The sequence below is a fragment of the Anopheles gambiae genome, chromosome 2, assembly GCF_943734735.2.
Source record: "Anopheles gambiae chromosome 2, idAnoGambNW_F1_1, whole genome shotgun sequence".
Lineage (NCBI taxonomy): Eukaryota > Metazoa > Arthropoda > Insecta > Diptera > Culicidae > Anopheles > Anopheles gambiae.
In genome coordinates, this window is record NC_064601.1 from 113,154,752 (window position 1) to 113,173,397 (window position 18,646).

Below are 18,646 nucleotides of genomic sequence, written 5' to 3' on the forward strand. Positions count from 1 at the left end.
CAAGCTCTTCTCACACGTAACGCCCCGTAACGCTATTGTACGCGCGTGACGGCTGCAGCTGTCAGCGCGTGCGTGTGCCGCAAGAAGAGGGAGAAGCAGCTTTTGACAGCCCAGAATGTGACAGCGGAGAAATTTACGAAAAGCTGATGCAATATTGCTGAAGTGGGCTGGTTCGCTCGCCCGTAAAATAAATTAAACGTGCACAAAAGTGTGTGGAAAATAGGAAAAAACTGTCACAAGTGTTAGAGCAAATCATGGCGGAAGACGATGCGGTAAGTCGACGGGATAGCGCCCTACGAAACATGGAATATGGGCGAGTGAAAGTTCGAGACCATGCCCTGCTGCTGCTGGGCCGTGTATCGGCGATGTTGCTTGCAAAAAGAGCCACATCGCTAGCAACCAGCACCAGCAATGCGCCGGACAGCGATGTTAGGTTATGAGCAGGGAATGAATTTGCCCCTATCTCGGACCTGTTCAACAGGCACATCGGCTTCTTTGTCTTTTTACGCTTGAAATTTCTTAATGCACGGAATATTAATAGCATGTCACGTTTTTGCACCGTTTTCATCCCTGCCCCAGATCTTTGACCCTTCCTTGATGAAGAAAAAGAAGAAGAAGAAGACTCCGTTCGATTTAGATGCCATGGCTGGAGCGGGGGAGGAACCGACAGAAGCCGATGCGGCGGTGGCGCCGAGCGAACCGAAACCGCTAGCAGACGGTGAAGACGATCTCGATTTGGAGAACTTCAACAAGAAAAAGAAGAAGAAGAAGAAGCCGTTCAATCTGGACGAGCTGGAGGGAGCGCTCCCGTCCGGTGCCGGCGAAGGCGACGCGGATGCGAAGGAGAGCAAAGAGGAGGGTGAGGTAGCCGGGGACGATGGGCTGGACGAGGACTTCAAGCTGGACTTTAGTATGAAGAAGAAGAAAAAGAAGAAGAAGGATCTTACCGAGCTGATGGAGCAGGAGCTGGTGGACGGAAAGGACCCGCAGGACGACGAGAAGGAAAATGGTATGTTTGCGATTGATGTTTTAAATATTTAAAAGTTGTATGATCGTGGATGTTGTGTGTGTTGAGCGTAAATCTGATGAAATTTTGCCATTGCGTTGATTTTACATGCCTTACCGAGAATGATGGGATCGTCACCGAAACTGGTATAGAGAGCCGTTTTTTTTCCTATTTCATATTTGATTATTGTTTTCACACTTAATTTTGTCGTTGAAAATGCTTTTCTCACTTACCGATAACTAATGCGTGACTTTTATCTCTTCCCCGGCACATCGCGAAAATAGTGGATGAAAATGTAACTTCCTGGGCCGGCTCGGACCGTGACTACACGTACGACGAGCTGCTGAACCGCGTGTTTGAGATCATCCTCGACAAGAACCCGGAGATGGCCGGCGGGCGGAAGCCGAAGTTCGTGATGCGCCCGCCGCAGGTGCTGCGCGTCGGCACGAAGAAAACTTCGTTCGCCAACTTTACCGAAATCTGCAAAACGCTCCATCGGCTACAGAAGCACGTGCTGGACTTTCTGCTGGCTGAGTTGGGTACGAGCGGTTCGGTCGACGGTAACAATCAGCTGATCATCAAGGGTCGCTTCCAGCCGAAACAGATCGAGAACGTGCTGCGAAGATACATCAAGGAGTACGTCACCTGCCACACCTGCCGCTCGCCGGACACCATTCTCCAGAAAGATACCCGCCTGTTCTTCCTGCAATGCGAATCGTGCGGGTCACGGTGTTCCGTCGCTAGTATTAAGTCTGGTTTCCAGGCCGTCACCAGTAAACGTGCCGCCATGCGTGCGAAGACCGCCTAAGCGCGGCCAGCTGATTGAAGTGGTGTCTGAATGGAGATTCCGTGTTGAGAAGGAGAGAAAGACACGTCACGTCGCTATGTGGCGGGTGTTGCACACACGGGAACGAGCGTGAACGGTGTAATGTGAATTTAGTGCATATTGTTTCCCGACGCTTCATCGTTTGGTTTTCGGTTATCTTCCCACTTTCTCGTTGTTTGCTCCCGTATCATGCAACTCTTCAATGGCGCTATATGGGCGGCATAATTGCTCGCGCCCTCTTTCGAAACTGCTAAATGGGATTTATATGATGTTTTTGGAAACAAGGCGAACATAAATACAAAACCAAGACATTACTTAAGAGACAGATATAAATATTCCACACGAAGCCCGATCGCAAACCCTCTTCTCAAGTAATTCTCATGGAAAATAAAAGGTAACCAACTTTTCAAACAGATACATAACGGGTTTTCTTTCTATATGTACAATCCCTTCATCTTTTCCACCAATTTATCGATGCAACTTGCAGTCGTTTCGTTCATGCTGGTCGGTTCTTCTAACATACTGAGCATGGGCTCGTATACCGAAAGTAGGTAGCACTTCCAGAACAGCTCACACGAGTGGCCCAGCTCGCCATCGGGTAGGATGGTTTGGGCAAACACGGCTACCCTGCCACCGCTAGCTTCGAAAGGCCGTCCTACAACGAAGCATTGCGTGCGCAGCTTCAAACGGCCGAGAAAGGTGGCACAACGTGCTTTCGCTATCGAAATCAGCATCCTGAGATGGCCCCTCAGTTCGATAGAGCTTGGAATCGCTTCCTCGTTCAGCGGGGACGGTTTCCGGCGAAGAGTATCTTCACAGCAAAGCAGCTTATTTAAATTATCTACAAAGAAAATGTACAGTAGAATAGAGTGCGAGCTTATTTAATGAGCGAACCAGCAACTTACCTAGCATTTTATTGTTCGATGGTCGATAATATACATCCACTGCTGCCGATCCATCATCAAGCTGATACACCGTAACATCATTGCGGAACGTTTCCGCCGTTAGTTTCCCGTACAGCATCGTGTTCGAGAAGTTGATTCGAAACAGCTCGCATATGAACGTGTCCTGGTGTATTCGAACCTGAGCCAGCAGGAGGGCCGGTATGGCCAAAACATATCGGATGGTGCGGGCCTTGGCATTGGTGCCGGTTCTTCTCGCCTCGACGTCAAGGCGTCGGTCGGGCAGGGTGTTGAGGAAGCATTTGAATTCGTTCAGAAAGTCCTCCTCGGTGAGATCGACTATTTCCACCGATGCGTGTATAAGTTTACTTTCCGCACACACTCTGTACGCCGGCAGCTTCTCCTCGATGTCTTCGTCGGCGTTTTGTTCGGTTTTAATTTGATTTACCGATACGGCAGCATCGCTCATATTTTATGCTACTGTTGTGATTCGATTTGTTGACAAACCATATATCGGAGAGCGTTACAACCAAGGTGTATAATAGCAAAAAGGTGGTATCTATTTACGTTATTCAGGGAAAATGCCAATTTTACAACAAAAAAGCTTCTTCACAGAAATACTAAAACGCTTTATTTTAAAATGATTTCGGTAGCAGTTTTGCTTTGTTTAATGAACAAGATACCATTTTTAAATCGATTCCTTGCATCGTGAAATGTCAAAACCCCAAACACTTACCTTATGTTTGTAAACCTTGATTGTAACGCCATGCTACCAACCTGACGCAAGCAAACGTGAACGAACGTGCCTGCGTTGATGCGTGTGTGTGTGCCTGGGTACAGAAAGTACAGAAGAAAAGTTGAGCGTTTTCAGACGTCGCCATCTTGAAGCGGAACATAAATGCGTATTTTCGGTGCCTTGAAGGTGAAAAGCATAGTTGTAACAGTAGCGAAACGTTAGGAAAGTGTGTGGCAAAGCCATTAAACTAGTGTTTAGGTAAGTCAAACGGCCAACGGAGCCTCTCTATCGCCCTTAGTGTGCACGTAAAGAGCGTCCTTGAAGTGTGTGAATTTTCTGTGTTGCGCCCGCGAGTTCGAGACAATAGGTAGAGATTTGTCCAAGAAAGGAACGAGAATTTAATCTTAATTTGAGTAGAGATATGTGTGCTAAAGTGTGATATTGAAAGCGTGCTCGATGTATGTTAAGCGAATAAAGAATGATTTCTTGTTCATATCAAGGCTGGAGTCCCGATCGATGGGAAGCAGTTCATACGGTCGAAGGGAGTGGAAGTGGGGTGGTGCTTCATTCCCTCAAACGTCACATCCGTTGGCTCTGAGGTCCCTCGTAGCGAGCTGTGGGATTGCTTTCTTCGATGGTACTTTCTCGGTTTTATTAGTTTGTAAAAAAAACACTGTTATGTATACACCAGACTTCTGATCGGATCTTCGTGTGTCCGGCGTAACTAGAGTAAGAGTAATAAATGTATGGGATTATGGTGCAAGAGTAAGTATTGAAAGGAATGCGCGGGAGGCTCCATTTCATCATTTAGGGTACGTGAAATAGCTTCGTAAAAATGGTGAGGGACTGTTGATAAGAATATTATCTGTTCTGCAACGCCCGACTCGTTTCTAATCAACGAATCGCACCCAATGTTCAGACAAATGCTGAGAATGCTCTCCTCTGTCTGGCTGACCATGACGCTTGCGCAGTATTATTGACCTAGGTCAGATCAACTGGCAAAGAACTGGTTCTCATTCTAATTATAAAGTTTCTGCAGAACGTGGTGAATAATTTCAAGATGGTAAAAAGGAATACACATGTAAAATCAGAGCATGCGGCCATTTCAAACCGAATGTAAAACAGCCCTTCTAATGTTAACTTTTCAATGATGAGATACCCCTTCGATAGCTTCAATGTTTCAATACAAATTACTCTCATTAATAGCTTACAGAAACAGTTCGCGTTTTAATCATGCCAGCATTATCATTTCTTTTCTTTGAGATTTTGATTATTTATACTTTATAATCAATATGATAATGAATTCATTAAACAATCTGCAATGATTCCTATTGTAGTCAATCCACTGTTATATCACATGCTAATTTGCTTTAACTCTCTAATACTACACACTAAAAGGAATCGACTTTGTCTCGAGGTAAGAAATGTCTTGATGCAAGGAAACTGATTGATTTTCTCATAAACCTAAAAGAAACCACAGAAACGCACTTTTCTATTGCAATTACTCAATGCACAATGATCTCGTCGCTTGTCCGAAACATATAAATGTAAACGGTTTAAAAATGTTCCATACATTTTCCCTATGTCTTGAAATGAAGAAGACAATTTCCAGTTGATGTACAGTATGCTAAAATGAGGATAGATTTATTGATATATAGATAGGGATGGGAATGCCTTCCGCTTTGCTCCATACTTGGAGATAGTAGTAGTAGTAGTAGTGCCCACTGTTTTTATATCACGATTTTACTCCAATTAATTGCAATTTTAGGTCAATTGAGCTTACGTATTAGATCGTTGTTCGATTTCTGGAGCATAAGCGCCAGCAACACTGTAGAAAATAAATACTTTTGCTTTTGGAACACGATCGTGTTCCGCGAACATTTTCAGGGGTGTGGTTTTTCCTCACCAAAGAACCATTTACACTAATTGTTCTGTCGCTTGGACGAGAACCGCTTGAATCCCCGCAGCTTCGGCGCAATGTATCGAAGCGGCTTTTTGGTGGTGGTCGTTGGAATCATCATCATGATCGGCGCCTTGACAGTGGTGCTTGGCATGATCGCCTCGGTGGTCGGGTCCTGATACTCCATGGTGGTCGTTTCGCCATAGTTGCCATACCCAAAATCGAACGGTGCCTTGGCGGTCGTCGTTTCACCGGCCATCATCATCATCATCATCGAGTCTTCGGTCGTACGGTGCTGCTCCATCTCGGCCTCGGTTTTAAGCGACTCAAAGTCTAGCTGGCCTACGTTGAACGTTTCCTCCAGCTGGCTGGCAAGCGCCTTGATCATAGTGACATTGCGAGTCGACACAGCGTTGTGAAGCTCGGCAAACAGCAGCTCCGAGGGACTGCTGTACGTGTTGGCACCGCCATCTCCCATCCCCTGATCTCCCTTCTGTCCGTACGGACTGGCACGGAGATATTCCTGGACGGCTTTGGGCGCTTTGGACGCTTTGCGGAACTCGAAGGTCCCAGTCTTGTGGTTGAACACGTACTCGGACTGTTCAAAATCTTTCAGCGGGATCTCCTGCTCCTCCTCACTGCTGGAGGCGGTGGTGGTGCTGGTGGACGACGAGGAGGAATAATAAGGCGATTGGGATGGAGCCTTCGTCGGAAGATCTACCTTGGTGCGCAGCTTGCTCACGATCGGCTGCCGTTCTTTCGGATCTTCCGTCACGATGCTGGTGTACTCTTGGGCCACGCTGACGACACCGTTCTGCTTTCTCTTCATCATCATCCCGTCGGAGGGAAACGTTACCGGGCCCGTATTTTCTCCCGGTCCACCAGTCTTGGCCTTTTGGGTGAGCGTTTTTACGGCCGATTTGGCTAGCTCCAGTAGATCGATCGGGTGCTTGGGATCCTCTTCCGATTGTTCCTTGATTTCGGCCGGTTTGTACGTTGGCTTCGGTGTGGCCACCTTCTCCTGCCGGCTGTGATGGCGCTGATGGGTGTGACTGCTGCCACTCTTAGGACGGTGCGTGTTGCTGCTCGCCTTGTGGAAGCTTGGTTCGAGCTTAAGCCGATGAGCGACCTGATTGTCTTCCTTCGGGGGCCAATATTCCACGTGCGTTCGTTTTTTATGCGCCGAAGAACCACCGCCGGACGAGCCTTTCTCCACCGAATCGTAGAAATGTTCCGATCGATCGCTGAACATCGTACTGGTTGGTTTGGGTATGGCAATGTTCTTTATGACCGTTACCGTCTTGTAGCGACCACTTTCCGGCGAACCCATGTCGGTGGAGGAATAGCTGTACGAAACATCGCCCAGCATTACGCCACGCTTGAATGTGGAGAAGCTGTGCGGATGTTCAATCTCCAAGCCCTGCCCCGGCCGTGCATTGCTGAGGATGGTGATGGAGGCTAGAAAGGGCAGCAACTGCAAAGTACACATAAATTCAATAAACCTATTAGCATACATTGTAATGTAAGGAGGGAAGATATTTTTAGGAATTGATATATTGATATTGTTGTTTAAAATGGGTTCGGATGGGTAAGATCTGATTCGGATGGTTTGTATCTAGCGGTGCACAACCTTCTTTCACACGCTTGTGGAATACCTTTCATCAACGACACACACACACACACGTCCGTAACGCATCTGTTGTCCCCCCTATCCCTGACTCTTCCGTTGTGCAGACGACCACGTGTACAGACTACCATCACCACGCTGACACTGAAAGCACCAGCCCAGATCCAGCAGAATGGAGATCGTCAATCCAAACGCGGCCATTCTCACCAACTACGAGGTCATGACGGCCCTGAAGGACATGAAAAACAGCAAGAAAAAGTACGGACTGCGCAATCTCGCCACGATCACGTACGAAACGGTGCAGTATCTGGAGGACACACCGTGCAAGGAGCAATCGACCGCCGGCATCATCGACTTTCTCCAGGCGATGAAGGAGTTCAACCTGACCAAAAACGAGTGCCTGATGATGGTGAACGATCCACCGTCCTCACCGCTGCACATACAGCTGATGATCGAGGACTCGGACGAGCGGCTGACCGAGGAGCAAGTCACCCGGATACTGGAACAGACGGCCAAACTACGGACGCCAGCAACACCAGCAGCAGGAACACCAGGGACTACTACGACCGAAACAACGGGACAAGCGGATAGCTAAAGCTCCGGGGCGCGTTTTGTACTGTTTCGATCGACTCGTTCATTGTCGCTGTGAGAACTTTGCGGGAATGATTAGGGCGGCGGGTGTAAATATATTTGTAAGAGCAAATGCCGCAGCAAATTGTCCAAATTGTTATGCGCGAGTTGGGGAACCGATGCTGGGGAACTACGAAAACCAATGTACACTTCAACGGTGGAACTATGCCTTTAAGTTGTATTAAAGCATTTCAGTTATTTTTAAAAAATAAGCTGCGTTTCAACAGAGTCAGTTGCGTTGAATTTCGCTCTGGGAAATTGTTTCGATAACAGCTTTCTTTTAAATGTCCGTTGCAATATACATTTCTAAACGATATCACTGTTATCCGAACGATTTAACCAAGGAACACGTGCAAAGATCTGCAACAAAACTCACTTTCAGCGGATTCATTATGTTTCACTTTCTAACTACACCAACTATTATGATTCCTCCCGTTTTTTTCCTAATCTGGACCAAATGACACTACACACTGGTGCAACACACTGATTGAGACTGCGCCATCTCGTTTGATAGCTAATCGCTTTATAGTGTGGTGAGTTTTCCAACTCCCCGCACCACACCACAACACGCTGGGCGAAAGAAAAATAACGGGAGAAAGGGACGTTTTCCCGTTCCCTACTACTACTATTTTGCTTTTCCTTTCCGAGTCGTCAACATGGTGTCGTCGCGCGCTAGATAGAAGACGGAGAGTGCATTTCTACTCCTTCGCACACGTTGGGGATGGTGCGGATTAGTAGTAGCCATTTCCTAAGCGCCTAGTGATGTGTGTCCAAGGAGAGGGTGTGTGTGTGTGTGAGGCACAGTTTTTTTAGGCATGGAGCATAGCGTGTGATGTGCGCCATGATCGATAAAGTCGCACACAGCGTTTAAGGCCCGAAGTTCCGATGACGTTTTCCAACGGCTCATATCGGACACATCGGCCTGTGGGTGAGTTGGAAAGAAAATAGTCAGGCGGGTTGGTTTGGTCGGTCTTTTGGTTGCTTTGCTTTATCTTGCTATTTCCCAACGATGAAGTTTTTGGTGAATGAATGATATAGTATCTATGAAAGAATTCAATTTTCAGGAAACTATATTGAAATGGTTCTTTCCTTTGATTTGTATCACTGAGTTTTTGGTGTATTATTAAATCTTTGTTAAATTAACCCACGAACCTCATTCATCGAATAAGTTGGGTATGGTTTTGGAAAGAAATTCCTCGCTATGAATATCTAAGAAACTGTTCCAGTTATTCATTCTTCCTCTATATTTAGTTAACTACCATGTGGTAACTTTTCGACTCAACTTATTGTGTCCGCTTTTCCTTCCAACAAACTCCACTACGGTGTACAGGCCCGGTTTTGTCGAGTGCGTGGAAAACAGGTTCCATCTCGTGCGGATGATGATCACCCCCGATCGTTGAGGCCGCCGCCTCCGTATGTGGAAGAAGGCGGTGGTGGTGTGTCCCGGTGGGCTGGCTCTCGTTAGTGAGCACGTTTTCGATGGCAGTGGAGAAGAGCATCGGTATTAAAACGTACGCAGCTTAATATTAATATCGGCTCCAGTGAGCGACGGCGGCAAGATGCTGATGATGCGTACTTACAATGTTAAAATGATAAATTTTAGAGGGTACGCTCTCTCGCTCGCCTTAAACATTCCATCTTTATTCGGGCGTTTGCGATTGTCGTCGCATTATGTCACAATTTATTTCATTTCCGTGCATATTTATTTTTACGTTAGTTTTATGTCTGATTTCGAATGGTTTTTTCGTTTGCTTTTTCTTCTTGTAGGATTCGCACCGTCGTCGTCGTATCAGCGCCGTGTGGAAATCGCCTTTACCAGGCCAAAGATAATCCATCATCAGCGGACACAGGAGGAAGATATAGCCCCGGCGTGACAGCTTCCTGTACCGTATTGGAATATAGTTTTGCAACACGACAACGTGTGTGTTGTTCGCGCGCGCGAGACACATTGTATTAGCGTTGGTGTATAGAAGGAAAAACAGGTTAAGACACTCTTTGCTGGCAAGAAACTAAACAAGCTCTCCGGCGATCAATCAAACACCAAAAACCATCCATTTGTTGTGCGTGTGTGTTCAATCCCTATTCCTCGCTTGATCGTTTTTCGGTGCCGCTTTTGGGTTGTTGGCGCTGCTCCATGTTGTTGTGGTCCAGGAAGAACGGCGCGACCGCGACCGACTGTTGAGCGCTCGCGAAACTCGAAAGAAAAAAAAGGAAAACAGAAACAGTTCCCGGAAACAGGACAGGCTTTCAGACAGCAGCGCAGACAGCAGCAGCAGACAGCAGCAACGACAACTGCATCGATCGCACCGCGCGCGCACCCATCATGAGTGTGATCATTCGGCTGCAGAACCTGCCCTTGGCGGCGAATGCGTCCGATGTGCGCTCCTTTTTCAAGGGTCTGTCCATTCCCGACGGTGGCGTCCACATCGTCGGCGGTGCATTGGGCGATGCGTTTATAGCGTTCAGGTTTGTATTGAACTTCGTTCACTTTTTTTCTTCTTAATTTTCCGACACGGAGACATTTCATTTTCTTCTCCTTTTTTGCTGGTGGGTGATAACCACTCTGATGACGTCTTTTATTGAATAATGCAAATAATCAATAACGCTCTAAGAGTGAATGAATTTTCAGGAAGTAATTGGGCACAAATTCCACCAAAAAGACAGGCTATATAGAGAAAGCTTTCATTATCAGGTTTTAGCAGCGCGACGGGCGCCCACACGTTCAAGGATATTATCGGAGAGGAGAGAGTATCGCCCTCACATCGCCCCCCTCCCTGATAGCGCATAGAATATAAGAGAGCTGTCATAGTGTGCTCGGTTATACAACGTGCATCTCTTCTGGGGGACCGCGTGTCGGAGGAGAAATGTCGCCGTTCGGTTGTGCAATTTGTGTACACAGATCGTGTGCAGTAATTTCGCGAAATTAACACGCCATCTAACAGTCTTTCCGTTCCGCAATGTTCCGTGCAATGCACTGCAAATACGCATGTGTGTGGCTGTCCAGATATGGTGCCACACAGGAGTTGCGGGACCGTTCATATTTCGCATTTATAGGTCCCCCATCCACCCATCGGCTAATCCGCGTTCGAATTTGCATGGCTATACACTTTTCCAAACACTGTTTTATGAGAGCGAGATTGGCGGGTTTATTTTTCAAAAAATCACAAATAAGCGTTACTGTGCGCGTGTGGTGTGCCGTCTGTTGGTGGAGGAGGGTGTTGTGTTGTCATGCGGCATGAAAAAACTAGTTATTAGGTTGGACTAACCCCTCGTTGCATGCTGTGTGCTGGCCTCTAGAGGTGGGTTATATCACCAGAAGAGGAAACGGTTGTGTGTACGCGCCTCGGAACCTCTCCCGAACGCTCTCGGCGGCGGCGCGGTGTGTTGCTTTGGCCAGTCGGAAGTGCATCTATAAGAGTTAGTATTGCAAGATCGGATCGAATCCGCGTAATCGACTCGCTCGATCATGTTATGCTTAAGATTACGCCGATGTGTCGTTGGGTCAGACAGTTATGCTGCGGAATAAAACATACACACTGCATATGTCTTCCTCGTAAAAGCGTTTCAGTAGCGGCAGTCGACGCGTGAATAGCAACTCTTGTTTTGCTCGTGTCTTCATCTGAACACACGCTGTGCAGGGGGATGCAAAAGCTCATGGAGATGCATTTTTCTTTCTGCAGTTTGCTCTCCTGTGTCGTTACATATGGTACGCGTACGTGCGATGATCGACGAACTGCTGCAGCGGGGTGGTGGGTGAGTATGACGACGAATGCTTCTACTTTCTTTCACGATCAAGTTCGTTGGTTGGGTGCTCGTTTCGGGTGTGCACGTTTCACTTAGGAGAGGGAGGATAAGGGAATCATCAAGGAAGAAAAGAGGTGGTGGTGGTGAGCATAGGCGAACAAAACTGGATTTTGCACCGCAACGAGATCTGCTGCACGAACGACGCTGACTCCGGTGCCCCGCCGCGACATGCGTATAGTGTAAAGTAGTTTATCGTTTCATTTTCGTTTTTGGTGCACACAATGCAGACTCGAGACTCGTGCGTTGGTTCCTTCTCGAGACATCGAGGCTCTGTCTGGCGTGGAGCTAGAGAGACATGAAATGTGATTCATACGCCGATTCGTCTGTGTTTGGTCTGAGCGATCAAGTGCAAAAAAGGACTTTTGATTTGGGAGCGGTTAATTGATCATAATGAGGTGGATTTTCCCGCGGATGGGCATTCGCTATGGATGCAACGGGAAAACGAGATCTCTACCGGTGACTGAAATAGGGAGGAGGGAACCTGTGGAATGGAATGTATTTATTGATTTTTTTGTTTCAAGCAAAAGGCTATGCGTTTTCAACGGTTATTTTCGCTGACGGTTATTTAAATTGCCATCTTCGAAATTGTGACTACTTTTCTTCTGTTATTTTATTTTTGCTTTACTTGTATGCGTCTTAATGCTATGCTAGGTTGTTGTAAAAATACATGTGTTGAAGGATGCTTATCATACAATTTCAATTATAACCAAGTTGGTAAGTGTGGGTGCAATTGTCAATTGTTTTCCATGCAGGAAATTACCTAACAAATGAAAATAAACTGCTGAAAATTTGTTTTGTTAATATTAAAACTTATTTTCCAGCACGTTTGGTAATTTGGGTAAGTTATTTTGAACAAGCCGAAAATTCAAAAGCTGCGACCTATAACTACTATACGATTACTACTGTTTAATTTACGATAACGATGACGAAAAAAAGTATTTGCGCGTTAATAATATATAATCTATGCTGAATTATGATCATGTCAAAAAGGAAAATATGACTAAATATGTGCAGGTATGTTAATCTTCAGTTTTATCGCCTCAATGCCTTATTAAAAATCATCAAACATCTTCTTAGCGATGTCAGAATTCAATATACTCTTGCTATGCCCCAGTCATCGCAATAGTGATGGGTAAATACAATTTTTTTCCGGAGTCGGATTGATCCAACTCCGGCACCCCTCGGATCACTCCGGATCACTCCGGATCACTCCGGATCACTCCGGATCACCTCGGATCACTCCGGATCACTCCGGATCACTCCGGATCACTCCGGATCACTCCGGATCACTCCGGATCACTCCGGATCACTCCGGATCACCTCGGATCACTCCGGATCACTCCGGAATTATCGTTTAGACAATTCTTGATGAGTTCATTGACTTTCAAGTCGTACATCGAATATACGAAAACTGATTCGGAGTGATCCGGAGTGATCCGGAGTGATCCGGAGTGATCCGGAGTGATCCGGAGTGATCCGGAGTGATCCGGAGTGATCCGGAGTGATCCGGAGTGATCCGGAGTGATCCGGAGTGATCCGGAGTGATCCGGAGTAATCCGGACTGATCCGGACTGATCCGGACTGATCCGGACTGATCCGGAGTGATCCGGAGTGATCCGGAGTGATCCGGAGTGATCCGGACTGATCCGGAGTCGAATTCAGTTATGATCCGGAGCCGGAGTCAAATTATGCGCACCGGAGTCGGAGTTGATCCATGACTCCGCTCCGGATTACCCATCACTACATCGCAATGTGCGGACCTTTTTCTGTATAGATTTTTTTTTTATATAGTTTTCATTGTGTTCCGAGGATCTTTGGATGCATCCATGAATTTATTGGATTCGTTCCACGATTTATTGAGCGTATGTTTTCTAGTGGAGTTAGTAATCCCAAACAAATTGTGGGAATGATTAAGAAATATGTGGTAAATGATTAATAAATCGTGGGGCGCATCGAATAAATTTCGGGAACAACTAAAAAAAAAAACAACTGTAACAAACCTTAAACATGTTGTTATTTTAGTTATATAAATATTAAAATACGTATGATCACATTATGTCGGAGTCGTTCGGAGTCAGAGTCATCCGGTGTCGTCCAGAGTTGTCCGGAGTCGATCGGAGTCGGCTCGGAGTCGTCCGGAGTTGTCGGGAATCGGTTGGAGTCAGAGTCGTCCGGGATTGGCCGGAGTCTGCCTTCGAAACAAAGGCCTGTTAACGAAGTGCCCGAGCAAAGTGAAAGACAAAGTGGAATGAAACCCCTGACCCACAAGCACATTGCACCGCACGGCTTCTGTTTACTCCGACGACTCCAGACGACTCTGAATGACTTCGACCCCGGGTGGAACTGGTGGTTCGGATTTTGCCAAAGTCAGAATCGGACTGACAATAGCCGGAGTCGGATCGGAGTCGGGGGTGCGCTTCGAAGAGCACATCACGATTTGCGACCCTCGAACGGATATTCTGAATGAAAATGGATCTGATTTTATGTATAAAACAGTTAAATATGCTATGAACATGCAGCAATAACAAAAACAAATAGAATTCAGTACATCAGTACTCAGCAAAATCTAAAAATAAAAGAAAATAGTTTGTTTGGAGCTTTGTACTTTGGTCATCGGAACATGATACAGTGTTGAAATAAAAGCTATTGCTGAATAACTTGAAGATGGGGTAGGATGTATTGTATGTACCAATTTGTCACGGTAAAATATGGAAATGGGGAGAGAAATAATGACGCTTAGAACATTAAAGGCAACGAAATGGGTAAGTATCGACACGTTTGCGTATAGTTGTCCGTCAAAGTATTGACAATAAGCATGACACTTTGTCAGCAGTAAAACAATCAGCATTTTAGTCTCCTACATACAGACAATTTGATATTTTTAGCTGACTCTGTTATCACCCGTGCCACCAGCAATGTTGGAAAGAATGTCTCCTGCCTCCTCCTGTCGGTTCGCAGCTCATTTCCTTTCGCGTGATGTTTTATGATTTTCCTCTTTTTGGTTTCTTTGTACATATTTTAGCACCGACGAAGACGCCCGGCAAGCGATGGCACTCAATGGAGGCTGCATTAAAAATGAACCCATATCACTGCTACTATCGTCCCGTGCGGAAATGCAGAAGGTGATCGAGCAGGCACGCAAAGCCGCCCTAAGCTACATGCAGCTAAAGCAAGCAGCGACAGTGGCGGCCGTTCTACCGAAGGCTGCCGTACCCGTCCAGCGTCCCACCGTACCGGCCACTACTACTGTATCGCCCCTATCGGTCGCAGGTTCGAAAGCAGCTCCGACAGCCAGCAGCTTGGCGCAGTTTCACATTCCACCACCGGCCAAGATCGCTGCCGGTGGAACTACAGCACCGGCTAGTGCTGCGGCCCAACAGCAGCCACAGCCACCGGTTATATCGTTGGCCGGATTTCTGGCTAAGGCAGCAGCAAGCGCAACGGTTGCCCCAGCCGCACCTGCCGCCACTACGGTTGCAACGCTCAGTCCACTGTTGGCGCAAGGTTCAAGCTACAATGAAATCCCGGGACTGTCGTTTCTTTCGTCCGATGCTGCAGCAGATGAGGCAGGTCCCGTGATGGCGCCGCTCGCTCGCGCTGCTGGACCCACACTGCCGTCCAACGGTGGCAACCTTTCCGATTGGCTGTCGGCCCTGAACAGTCAGGCGGCAAAGGCCGTCGTACCGCCCGTTGCAGCCGAAATGCCCCGCCCGATCATTGTGAACGATCAGAGTCCGTGGAAGTTTTTGAAAAAGGATCGTCGTAGCCGCAGTCGTTCGCGTTCGCGCGAGCGCTCGTACCGTCGCGGCAGCCGTTCGTCCTCCCGCGAGCGGGACAATCGGCGCCGCAGCCGTTCCTCGTCCCGGGGCAGAACGTACAACAGGGACGCGGACAGCCACAGTCGGTCTTCTTCGCGAGAACGTAACACCCGCTGGTCGCGTAGTTCGAGCCGCGAGCGAAGGAGTGGTCGCGGACGGCGCCGAAACAGCCGCAGTCGCAGCCCTAGCCGTGACCGGTTCGGCCGCACGCGTCAGCGAAGTCGCTCGCGGTCGCGCGATCGTCGCAGCCATGATAGCAATAGCCGCGATCGATACGACGCCTCGAACGGTGGCCGTTCGCGGTTTTCCGACAAGAATGATTTGGAATTCGTCGCACTGCAGCAGCAGCAGCAGCAGCAGCAACAGCACTCGATCAATGGCGGTGCGTTTGCGGGGTTGAATCAGACGATGGAACCCATCTTTGGACTGCACACTGGGCCGGGTGGAATGGCGGATGCGCGTGCCCGGTTCGGTAACAACAACCAGCAGCAGCCGAACCATTTCTCTACCAGAAGTGGGAAAATTTCACCCCTCCCGAGCGGCAACGGGCTGAACGGTGGTTTCGGTGGCATGTTCCGCAACACTTCCCCCCTGCCGGAGAGTGTGTACTCGAGCGCCAAGTCGGGCGCAATCACGAGCGACTATGCGGTGAAGATTTCGAACCTGGAATCGGTCACAGGGTACGGTGAGATACGGCGGTTCTTCAAGTCGCACCTGATCACGACGCAAGGCATCAAGATGATAAACGATCAAAACGGGCGCCGCACGGGGACGGCTTACATACAGTTTCTGCGCAAGGAGGGCAAGAAGTTCGCCCTGTCGCGCGACGGTTCGGCGGTGCGTCGGATGCGCGTTCGCATCGAGTCCATTACGGATCAGGAGTTTGACTCGGCCGTTGACTCGTACCGGCCGGGTATGTCGCACAATGGGAAGGCTTGGGACGATCAGAACCCGCGGAACGTTAACCCCTGGAGCACGAACGACTATTCGAACGAGGGCCGCAATGGTGGTGGTCGTGCGGGAAGTAGCGATGTGATCGAAATAGCGGACGATCGGGACGAGCCGAGACACGACTCGGGCCGCAGGCCACCGCCGGTAGCAGCGTCGTCCGCGCTGGTGGTGTGGAATCTGCCCACGTTCACTACCGAGCAGGACATCATGAAGATGTTTTCCGACTTTACGGTGGTGGAGGTGCTGATTGTGAAGAACCACCACGCACCGAAACAGCTCGACGGGTACGTAAAGTTCCACCGGCAGGAAGATGCGCAGGAGGCGTGGAAGCAGGTGCATCGTCACTTTATCGGCAACAAGAAGGTTACGGTGCTGGTGTGCCAGGAGATCGACTACGAGGTGGCGAAGAACGAGCACGAGAACCCGAGGGATGTGGAGGAGAGCTCCTCCTTCGAGCAGCAGCAGCAGCAGAACGCGGACGGACAGATGGAACGCGAGCGAACTGGGTCGGAGAATGGGCAGAGCGAGGAGCAGGAAAGCGTCAATGGTAGCAGTTCCGGTAATGGTGGAAACAATGGTCGGCAGGGTCGCTCCAGCAAGCACGGCAGTCGGTGGGGATCTGTCGAGCGGCCTTGGGATGATGATACGAGTGAAAATATTGCACTGAAAAACATGATGCTGGAGGCACAGCGGCGAATGAATGCCGAGGCAGCGGGAGCAGCTAACGCGGAATCGAACGGCCCGTGGAACGTGCGCGATGATCGTATGAGTCGGGGCAATTCGCTTGGCAATGACAGCGATAATAATGGCAACTCGAACGGCGGTAATCAATCGAATGAAGCGATCAACAATATGCAGATTATGAACTTTATTAACAACATGAACCAAATGAACAATAACGGCAATGGTAACCAGCAGCAGCAGCAGCAGCAGCAAGGTGGTGGCAACTCACGCGATCCGCGCAGGGCCAACAGCCGGTTCGCACCGAGCAACGACAGTAGCGAAATGTTCCAGCGCACCAACTGGCTGCTGCTGCGCAACGTCGACTTCCACGTGTACGAGGAGGACGTGTTTGCGTTCTTCGGGCACGACGGCTTCCAGGCCAAGAATGTGCTGCTCGTGCACAATGAGCGCGGCGGCCGGACGGGCGAATGTTTGGTCGAGTTTGGTTCGGCGAGTGAGGCGGCCCACGCGGAATCGAAATCGTCCCAGAATCTGGGCCGACGGAAGGTGTTTGCGAGCCATCTCGATCGGGGGCAGGTGGCGGATCTGATGGCACGGTTCCATGCGATCGCCCAGGGACTGCAGCCGTCGCACTGGCTGCCGGACCATCTGCGGAACGAAAACAGCAACGGCGGTGGCGGCAGTGGTGGTGGCGGTGGAGGTGGTGGTAGCGGCAGTGGCGGTAGTCAGAATGATGATCCGGAGAAGAATCAGGGCGTTGGGTGTGGACCGTACCGTACCTCGACGGTGGGACTGCTGAATCTGGCGTACAAGACGACGGTGGAGGACGTGCAGAAATTCTTCCAGGAGTTTAACCTACCGCTGGAAAACATTCGGCGGCGGTTCCTGGACAATGGTAATGCGACCGGGGAAGCGATGGTACGGTTCCGCAATCATCAGGATGCGGAGAAGGCGTTGAACGAATATCAGAACAGGAAGCTGTTCGGTAGGAATGTAAGGCTGCGATTGATCAACGATGACTGAGAGGAGGAAGAACGGTGGAAGGAGGGCAAAAATTCGAAGGCTTAAAACACACATCACACATGGGCTCCATTTTAGGGGGCGGCCTCCATGTAAACCGAAAAAAACAAACAAACAGTTAAACGGAAGTTCCTTTGCGAAGGTTGATCACGGAGCAAAGAGATCGCTCAGATGAGGAGTATCTACCAGTAGTTGATAAACTCTTTTTGTGTACCCGATTAGGTTAGGACCGCATTAGGATCGTATTTCTAAACGATTGGTAAGAGTTTGAAGTATGGTTAGTTGAACCAGTGCGGTAGTGTATATATGAACTGCTTTCGTGTAGTGTATTTCACCATACCATGAAAGCAATATAATGTAAATGTAAATAATATTAATTTTAATAAAACAAAAGAAAATAAATTTACAGTGTTTTTGATTTAATAATTTCTAAGAATATATTTGGATGAGAAAGCAGAAAGCGGACAAATGACGAAATGAATTTGTTAGACCTCATTCCCAGGACTAAACTCTCTGCATACTCAGCCCCATTACTTGCGGTTCCAATAATGAAGTGCGGCATGTGACCGGGAACCGGGTTAGTATCGTATCACTATTATACATATCTGCATCTAATTTAATTATCGATGCAACAACTTCGTGGAACGCTTCACTGGCATCACAGCAGGCTAGTTGGTTAGAAATTCATGAGCCGTTTCGTCCGTAACGGTTTGTCAATAGTTTCCACGGAATTCAGTTCCGC

General features: G+C 48.4%; 4 protein-coding genes across 5 annotated transcripts; 2 read left to right on the forward strand and 2 right to left on the reverse strand.

Annotated features, from left to right (window-relative positions):
• Positions 1-39: 39 nt before the first annotated feature.
• On the forward strand, positions 40-2,247 carry LOC1269913 (eukaryotic translation initiation factor 2 subunit 2). Of its 2 annotated transcripts, XM_061663684.1 has the most exons (4): positions 74-272; positions 580-1,007; positions 1,106-1,152; positions 1,291-2,247. In XM_061663684.1, exons 1-4 carry the CDS (start codon positions 255-257, stop codon positions 1,812-1,814), a joined length of 1,017 nt encoding a protein of 338 aa, XP_061519668.1. In that variant the 5' UTR covers positions 74-254; the 3' UTR covers positions 1,815-2,247. The 2 variants fall into 2 exon arrangements, with proteins under 2 accessions (XP_308567.4, XP_061519668.1); XM_308567.5 differs by lacking the exon at positions 1,106-1,152 and having other exon boundaries at positions 40-272; positions 580-1,009.
• Positions 2,236-3,261, reverse strand: LOC3290327 (uncharacterized). Its single transcript, XM_564988.4, has 2 exons — positions 2,738-3,261; positions 2,236-2,673 (listed from the first exon to the last, which is right to left on the reverse strand). The coding sequence occupies exons 1-2, from the start codon at positions 3,201-3,203 to the stop codon at positions 2,267-2,269; spliced, it is 873 nt and encodes a 290-aa protein (XP_564988.4). The 5' UTR covers positions 3,204-3,261; the 3' UTR covers positions 2,236-2,266.
• A 1,827-nt stretch (positions 3,262-5,088) lies between these two features.
• Positions 5,089-9,395, reverse strand: LOC133395084 (uncharacterized). The gene is made up of 2 exons (XM_061663683.1): positions 8,004-9,395; positions 5,089-6,844 (listed from the first exon to the last, which is right to left on the reverse strand). Exons 1-2 carry the CDS (start codon positions 8,016-8,018, stop codon positions 5,393-5,395), a joined length of 1,467 nt encoding a protein of 488 aa, XP_061519667.1. The 5' UTR covers positions 8,019-9,395; the 3' UTR covers positions 5,089-5,392.
• Positions 9,396-9,528: 133 nt separating this feature from the next.
• LOC1269910 (uncharacterized) lies at positions 9,529-18,306 on the forward strand. The gene is made up of 2 exons (XM_001687950.2): positions 9,529-10,093; positions 14,454-18,306. Exons 1-2 carry the CDS (start codon positions 9,951-9,953, stop codon positions 17,905-17,907), a joined length of 3,597 nt encoding a protein of 1,198 aa, XP_001688002.2. The 5' UTR covers positions 9,529-9,950; the 3' UTR covers positions 17,908-18,306.
• The last annotated feature ends 340 nt before the right edge of the window (positions 18,307-18,646 follow it).

Coding starts and splice junctions, on each gene's coding strand:
- LOC1269913 (XM_061663684.1), top strand. Junction 1,008..1,105: donor CAGGACGACGAGAAGGAAAA/TGGTATGTTTGC, acceptor TTGCCATTGCGT/TGATTTTACATGCCTTACCG. Junction 1,153..1,290: donor TGGGATCGTCACCGAAACTG/GTATAGAGAGCC, acceptor TCGCGAAAATAG/TGGATGAAAATGTAACTTCC.
- LOC1269910 (XM_001687950.2), top strand. CDS start 9,951: ATGAGTGTGATCATTCGGCTGCAGAACCTGCCCTTGGCGGCGAATGCG. Junction 10,094..14,453: donor GATGCGTTTATAGCGTTCAG/GTTTGTATTGAA, acceptor TACATATTTTAG/CACCGACGAAGACGCCCGGC.
- LOC3290327 (XM_564988.4), bottom strand. CDS start 3,203: ATGAGCGATGCTGCCGTATCGGTAAATCAAATTAAAACCGAACAAAAC. Junction 2,674..2,737: donor ATCGAACAATAAAATGCTAG/GTAAGTTGCTGG, acceptor TTTTCTTTGTAG/ATAATTTAAATAAGCTGCTT.